This window comes from Sinocyclocheilus grahami, unplaced genomic scaffold, assembly GCF_001515645.1.
Source record: "Sinocyclocheilus grahami isolate Dianchi unplaced genomic scaffold, SAMN03320097.WGS_v1.1 scaffold859.1, whole genome shotgun sequence".
In the NCBI taxonomy this organism is placed as follows: Eukaryota; Metazoa; Chordata; class Actinopteri; order Cypriniformes; family Cyprinidae; genus Sinocyclocheilus; species Sinocyclocheilus grahami.
The window spans coordinates 357,893-366,272 of record NW_015506038.1 but is presented as its reverse complement, the minus strand read 5'-3'; the positions used below and the strand labels follow the sequence as shown (position 1 = coordinate 366,272).

The window sequence follows — 8,380 nt, the reverse complement described above, 5'->3', positions numbered from 1 at the left end:
AACATTAAGTCAATTCTTCTGTAGCTAGTTAGATCACATTCACATTTCAATTGTGATATGAATAATAGTCACATCTTCTCAGTGCTGGTGACGAGACTGACATGCTTCACCCTTTCAGTCGCCGTTATAATATAATAAAACTACAAATGAAAACATGAAATCAGGTCAGAAATGTGAGACACGAACAGTAATACAACTGAAATGGAACTTGTGGTGGCTTAAATACTCCAAAATTTGATATTTACACAACCAACAGATTACCAATACAGTAATGTATAGAAAAAATATATATATATCTAAATGGAAATCTTGTGGTGCTGTGAAGAATCATACATTTGCAGAACTCCCTGTTAAAAAGCCAGTAGCTAAAGCATGGACAACCGATCAAGCATGATGCTCCACTGTTTGTGTAAGCAGCAGAGCTCTGAAAAAAGCACATGCACCAACACATACGCAGGAAAACAGAGATACACGTCCACACGGCTGTAAAAAAAACGGTCACGTTTGCATGCTGACGTCTCGAGGTGATATTCCACGTTTGGTTGCAATGCCACTGAAACTTGGTAGTGATATAACTCGTGTTTATTTTACACCGCAGAACTGACCAAACGTCAAGCGCAATTGACTTCCTCTTAAATCTGTAAACAACGTCGTGATGGATTTAATGCCCAGGAAACTCTGAGTGAGTAAATTGCATTACACAAACTGTCAATATTACATAATCCATCCTTTAAGAAATGATTTTGTACTGACTTTGCATGATTCCACTGTGGTTCAGCTGTGAGCATCATTTTCGTAGCTGCTGGAGTAAAAATGGCACTTTGCAAGATTGTACACAACAACAACCAAAAAACAGCAGAACGACATAAAAACCCAGTCCATGCTTAGCAGCAGAGGAGCAAAACCAACAGGACACGAGTGCCAGGGTAGGAAAAAGCCCTTTCGCTGAAAAACGTGCATATAGCGGAGAAATCGCGCTATAGAAAAACAAACGAAGACAAACTCATTAGTTGTCAACGATTAGTTGCAGCTACACACTTAAAAAAAAGGAGATTTTGCTTCCGAGCTCAGCTTGAGAGTTCTGCAGCAGTGCGGCTCAAACCTTGACAGTTCAAATGTCCATGTAGTCGTCTTCCTCATCCGACTCGCTTTCAAGAGAGGACTCCTGACTCGATGTCTCTTGCACTTCTAAAGCGGGCTGAGCGAGAGTGTCTTTCTTCACGTTAGCTGCCGACTGAGAGGAGAGGATCACATTCTGACGGGAACAAACCAGACAAAGAGAACATTTAAAAAGAGCATCTGATGATCTACAGGGGCCCCCAAAATATTTAAAATGCCACAAGTGTTTTGTCATGTTTTGAGTCATTGTATCTGTCGATGTGTCAATATCGCAAAGAGCTTATCCGCTTCACTTTGAAATAGGAATGAATATTGGTGATGCAAAAATACCAACCTTGAGTTTCTGTTTGGTCTCCTCGGAGATGCTACCCTTCGGGGAGAGCAGGGTGGGTGTGGGGGGCGTGACTGTTATCTCTGGGGGGAATTTAATGACTGTGGAGGGGATCACCAGTTTGGGCATGTTGGGAGGAATTCTGGACCGGATGCGATTTGCATCTCCCTGCTTTGACTGGTCACTTTCTGTAAACAATCATTGACACACACACACACACACACAAAAGTCATTTCTTAGTTTAGATGGCTTTATTATTATTCTAAAAATGTGGAAAATTCAAGTAGAGAATAAGTAGGTGCTATATAATTATTTTAATTATTGCATTAATTCTTTATATTTAAATATCAAATACGTATATTTACAATAATATTTATTTATTCATTACACTAACGTTTAAAAGTTTGGGGTTGGTAAGATTTTTTTGTTTGTTTGTTTTTGAAAATTATCTTACGCTCATCAAAAAGTTGCATTTATTTGATCAGAAATACAGTTAAAACAGTAATATTAAAAATGTCAAATAACTGTTTTCTATTTAAACGCATTTCAAAATGTAATTTATTGCTGTGATCAAAGCTGAATTTTCAGCATCATTACTCCAGTCTTCAGTGTCACATGATCTTTCAGAAATCAGTATAATATGCTGCTCAAGAAACATTTATTATTATGTTAAGTGTTGAATCAGTTGTGCTGCTTCATATTTTTGTGGAAACTGTGAAACTTTTTTCAGGATCCTTCAATGAATATAAAGTAGGGATGTTCATTTGAACCAGTTAACCGACCGTGAAGAATTTTGACCGACTAATACAATCAGTTAAACGGTTTAAAAAGTCATTTTTATTTGTATTTTTTTTAGTAATTTATCAAAATATTTTAAAAGGTTTGCTGCATGGTTGAAATACGCTATGCGCATAAAAAAAAAATTGCGTGTTTTTTTTTTTAGAGGAAATAAAAACAAGTCACGTCTGAGTCGCATTTTATTATTTCATTCAGAAATAGGCCTAATGCCGATGCGAAATGTTTACAAACATTATAATAAACACTGTAAACATAGCTAGGCTATTTTAATTCCCCTCACTCCACAACAAAGCCTTACAATTAACAGTATTTAGAAAAGAACAAGAATTTAAAATATAAGAAGCTATAGCTAAACGTCAATGACAAGCCAAAACGAATTAATTTAGGCTAAAACGAAACTGAAATCAACATTGCGTCTCTCATTCGACACAAAATCAAATGTTTCCGTATTTGTGATGTATTTGAATGGCAAAATATTATTTATTATGTAGCCTACTTCACTCGCGTTCCAATATCCACGCAAAACAAAATGTTTTGCATAACATCACGGCGGTACTGTGATAACGCTTAATGGCACAGATTTTACTACATATTTAAACTGAGCAGTGTGTTTTTCCCATATGTTTGACTGACTGTATTTTATTATGATAATGAACAGGCTGCATTGTCAAGGTAGCAAAGCTTAACTGTGTGCGTATGCGGCGCCGGCACAATCACTTGAGTTTTTTCCTTCTAACAGTGGAAGCAACTACTCCTTTTAGTCCTAAAGATAATCGGAATTGTAAAAGGTTTGCCTTTATTTGTGTACATTCACAATAAAAACAAATCTTTGTGCTTTTGTAAAATAAGCCTAAAGAAAAATAGGATGCCGCTTTCTGCCGTCTTGGTTTCCTTTCGCACAGCACAAAAATGAACCGAAACTCTGCATACTAGGCTACTTGTTGCACAGTTTTTCTTTCGTTTTCTTAATTGATTATTTAAGTAAAAATATATTTATCGTATAGACTTATTTATTCGTTATAAATATATAGCCTAGCTTTATTATGTTTTTCTCCGCTGGCAGAAGCGCTGCAGGTGCGTGATGTGCAGGATGGCTATTATATGACCATGTGAATCCTCATGTTCTGTTATTTGCTGCTTTTGCGCATGTAAAATTAATCCCCGGGAAACAAATGTTAGTATTTTTTAACGGGTCACAGACACGTATCCTTTCTAATTTAATTCAATTCGAATTTAAAATTAAGCTTGTTGGTTAACGGTTAATAATCGGTTAACGAGCGTCAGTTGTCGGTTAGGAAAAATAACCGAAATGAACATCCCTAATATAAAGTTCACAAGAGCAGCATTTTGTAACACTATGAATGTCTTTACTGCCACTTTTGATCAAGTTAATGCATCCTTGCTTAATAAAAGTCTTCATTGCTTTAAAAAAAAAATCTCAAAATACGTGAGCAGATGTTACCTGTGCTGGTTTGTGTTGAACAGGATGGGGGCTCGTGACTGTGAATCTGAGAGACGGTGGTCATCTTCATCTGCTGGCACAGATGGGACTCCTGCTGGTGGTACAGCAGACCCTCAGTAACCGGCTCCTCTCTGTCCTCTACACATACAGACACATCAGAGACACGTGCCAGTAATAAACACATTGTTTAGGCCATCAAATCTGAAAGTATGGTCACATTCAAACCAGTTTTAATGCATCAATTATATTATGCATATCAGTGTTATTTTAGAATTATTTACAGTACATACTATTATAGCATGTATTAATATTTTAAGTTACTTTTATTTTTAAATATGCAGTTTTAATTTGACGTTTACTTTTAGTAATTCTGTTGTTTGCTTATATCTTTTACATTTCTAGTTAGCTTTATTTTTATTTCTGTTTTAGGTTTCAACTTTCAAATGTAGTTTCATTTCTAATTTTTTTTTAATTTAAGGTTAACATTTTTCTAATATTTATATTTTATTTCATTGTTTGTTTTTTAAGGAAAATGATTTTTGATAGCTTTAGTTACCAACATTGATGCAGATCACCACTAATACACATTGATGAAGGACATTTATAATATCTGCATCTATTTTTCAGTCTTCACTAAAGTGTCAGAATAAAATGTGTCTGAGATACAGTGTTGTTAAGGATTGAGGTTCGGTTACTATGCTTGTGAGAATGACAACATTATTTAATTAGCTTAAATCAATAATACAGTGCCAGATATAGCATGTCTGTGCGCATCCAAGTATGTTTATGATGACTGCATGTTTACAGCTAACGTCATTTCATGAGGTAAATTAATTTTTGACGAGGTTTAATATGGTACAAACTGTGACTGCATTTCAAAGACTGAGCTGACCAGCACAAATGTGATTATGTAGTAGTGCATGCACTTTCATTTGGCCTCAAGGACGCACACAGGGCCTTTCAGCCGTATACATGCACACTTAACGCAATCATGTACTTGGGCACTTCATCCTAGTTTCCTTAGCAACGGAGCATGAAGCACAGAACATATCAGCCTAAACTAGACACAGCGAACACCAGTCCGTCTGAGTGTGTATCTTAGAGGAAGTGAGACAGACACAACTTGCTGTATTAGTAATGGAAATGTTGTTGAAGTTATAAGCTGCATGTTGATGCCCAGCATGCAGTGGTTACATAAAGTAACATAAAGTGAACAAACACGCCCTCTGCTGGACACATGCGGAGTGTCAACCAAAGCAGCATCTACTAAAAAGGGTGTGTTTGAAATAACATACAGGTACTACCATACTAATTTCATATAGTATGCAGTGTACTGTGCATAGTCCGCAACTTTTCAGTATGCATACAATACCCACGTGACCTACCACGTTTGCCAAAATGTGAAGTATACAACGGAGAAAACTTCATGGAATAATGTATCCCACAATGCAATGCTCTCAACTTGACCTTCAAAGTGTGATTAATGACTTTTTTCTTTTTATTATTCTCATTATTTGCTGGGACTGTCAAATGTAAAGTTTACAAAATTGAAATAAAAATGCAAAACAACCATATTTACCATTCAAAAGTTTGGGGTTGGTAATTTTTTTTTAAATGTTTTTGAAAACAAGACTCTTATACTCACCAAAGCTGCATTTATTTGATCAGAAATAAGTTTATTATTATTTAATACAGTAAAAACAGTAATATTATTACAATTTAAAATAACTGTATTCTATTTATATTTTAAAATGTAATTTATTCCTGTGATGCTAAGCTGAATTTCCAGCATCATTCCTCCAGTCTTCAGAGTCACATGATCCTTCAGAAATCAGTATAATATGCTGATTTGCTGCTATAGAAACATTTCTGATTATTATCATTGATGAAAACAGTTGTGCTGCTAATTCTTTTTGTGGAAACTGTGATATTCTTTTCAGTATTCTTTGATGAACAAAGTATAAAAGAACAGCATTTATTTGAAATAAAAACCTTGTAACATTGTAAATGTCTTTTATTGTCACTGTTGATCAATTTAATGCATCCTTGCTGAATAAAACATGTATTTCTTTCACTAAAATAATCTTACTGAGTCCAAACTTTTGAATGGTAGTGTATTTCTAAGCTGATAATTGGACAGCTGATATGTGCACTAATTTAAACCTGTACACTTCACTAAATCATGCTGTACTAGAAAGTATACACATTATATATTGCATAGTATGCAGTGAATAGTACACTATGTAGTATGCCAAGTGTTATGCACAGTAGATTCATTTATGTGTAAAAATCATTTCAATAATTTAAAAGCAAAAATAAAGCCTATAGATGCTGTACCTGTGTGAGGCAAGAAGGCCATGCTTGCTATTGGCTGGCTAGGTGTTTTTCGCTGTTGTGATTGGTCGGGTTGGCAGTAGATCTGTGTTGGAGTGCTGTGTGTCTGCGGCTGTATGAGAAGCGGTCGAGGGGTCTTGCTCAGCTTGGCCTCCCCGTCCTGCGTTGGTGCTGGGTACGTTTGCGTGTGGAGGCACGGCGTGGAGAACGATGCTGGGAAGAAGATGTCTCGCTGGTCTTTACTAAACTTGGGAGTGCTGGGTGCATCACTGGAGCTCTGAGAGACAGATGGGACAGAAAACAGTGCCATGAGTTGACGTCATCTCTTTCGATACTTAAATGGAGCCAAAAAAAATAGACAGAAACAAAGACTGAAATAAACTGATGATGACCTTCTGCTCTTTACCTCTTTGAATTCTTACAGTCAATAAGCCACAACTCATTATAAATAACCATTAAAGATCAAATAAAAATAACTGTTTTCTGTTTGAATAAAGTGTCATTTATTCCTGTGATCAAAGCTGAATTTTCAGCATCATTACTCCAGTCTTCAGTGTCACATGATCCTCCAGAATTCATTCTAGTAACACTTTTTATTATTATCAATGCTGAAAAACGTTTTTTGCTGCTTAATATTTTGTGGAAAACATTTTTTTCAAGATTCTTTGTTCAAAGTTCAACAAAACAGCATTTATTTGAAATACAAATCTTTTAAAATATTATAAAAGTTTTAACTGTCACCTTTATTTCATTTATTGTCAAATTAATGCATCCTTGTTGAATTAACACATTTCTTTCAATTTTTAAATAGTTTTTACTTTTTACTGCAACCAAACTGATGCTAAATGAATATTGCACAATGAATTATAAGTATATATGTAATGAGGTCATGCTGTTGCATACTACAGTTTTAAAATAAACCATTATAAACCAAACAATATTCATTAAGCAGCATTTTAACTCTTAGAGCTAGTATAACAGCAATATAGCCACTAAAATAACCAATCAACAAGCAGGAAACACACTTGTTGAGCAAATATCCAATCAAAAGCTCATGCTACAGACTTGAACATCCAATCAGCTGCATCCGTGAGGCCTACCTGTGAACTAGTGTTTCGTTTTGCCCTGCCAAGTGCCCTCTATCAAGATGAACGATTCAGTAGACGCTCAGCAGAAAAAGCAAGCGAACAGGCAAACAAACTAAAAAGCTCTGGGTTCTGTGTGTGTGTGTCTTGAGAGAAGCACTCAGGGACACATACAAACTAAACAACAACCGAACCAGCTGTTGCCATAGCAACAAAGCCAAACCGCAGCCAATAGCTGATCAAACGACCACGCACTCTCTCTTTCTGCAGAGCTTCGCACTCTTCGTCTCTCTCTCTCTGGTGTTGGACTGGTGCGGATCACATCTTGGTTTTGTGCACTAATGTTCAAAAGCTTCCAGTAGGAAGGATGGACACTTTCATGAAGCTGCAGCATATGATAAAAGAAAGAACTAAAGTTTTCTTCAGAAGAAAATATGAGTGGTGTTAGTATGTGTGAAACCAGAACAAAAAAAAAAGGTTGCTAAGGTGATCTGGGTGGTTGCTAGGGTGTTGTTAGATGTCTGCTTACCAGCCCAAGTCAAAAGACATCACCCCCCAAGATTCAATGAAATTGTGAAGGTCTCTCCTTTAATGCATCTGAGATTTGTTTTGCATAATTTATCATGCGACAGGTCAAATAATGATTTGTAATATAGCAATGATATTTTTTAACATATTCTGTAAAAATAAGTGTGGTTTTTCAACCCAGAAAACTATAGCAATACAGGTGGTTGCTATGAGGTTTCTACACGTTTAAAAATAAAGGTTATTTATCATTGATGGGTCCATAAAAAACCTTTAACAATTATGGAATCTTTCCATTCCACTAAAGGTTCTTTATAGTGGAGAAAGTTTTTCTTCTTCTTCACAATAAGAAAATAAAAGGTTCTTTTAAAGGGGTCATATGATGCTTTTTTAAAGATCATTATTTTGTGTATTTGGTGTAACAGAACATGTTGACATGCTTTAATGTTCAAAAAACACATTATTTTTCAAATACTGTACATTATTGTAGGTCCTCTATGCCCCGCCTCTCTCAAACGCTTAGTTTTCTACAAAGTCCCTCCTTCCGACAAGCGCAGTCTGCTCTGATTGGCCAGCTGACCCAGTGCATTGTGATTGGCCGAACACCGCAAGCACTCGTCGGAAATGTAACGCCCCTTACCATAATCGCGAGCTTCATCTTTCAAAATAAATGTAAAGACAGTAAATAATGTCATTAGTTTTACCATCAGTTCAAGCCCGAAAGGG

At 35.9% G+C, this 8,380-nt stretch overlaps 1 protein-coding gene across 1 annotated transcript in view; it reads right to left on the bottom strand.

Annotated features, from left to right (window-relative positions):
* Positions 1-603: 603 nt before the first annotated feature.
* LOC107563165 (calcineurin-binding protein cabin-1-like) overlaps positions 604-8,380 on the bottom strand; it is a 105,367-nt gene continuing 97,590 nt past the window's right edge. Inside the window, exons 37-40 of the mRNA XM_016247960.1 lie at positions 6,048-6,321; positions 3,711-3,848; positions 1,454-1,638; positions 604-1,255 (exon numbers count right to left, since the gene is read on the bottom strand). Coding sequence (XP_016103446.1) covers positions 1,112-1,255; positions 1,454-1,638; positions 3,711-3,848; positions 6,048-6,321 — 741 coding nt within the window. The 3' untranslated portion in view covers positions 604-1,111. The remainder of the gene's footprint in view (positions 1,256-1,453; positions 1,639-3,710; positions 3,849-6,047; positions 6,322-8,380) is intronic.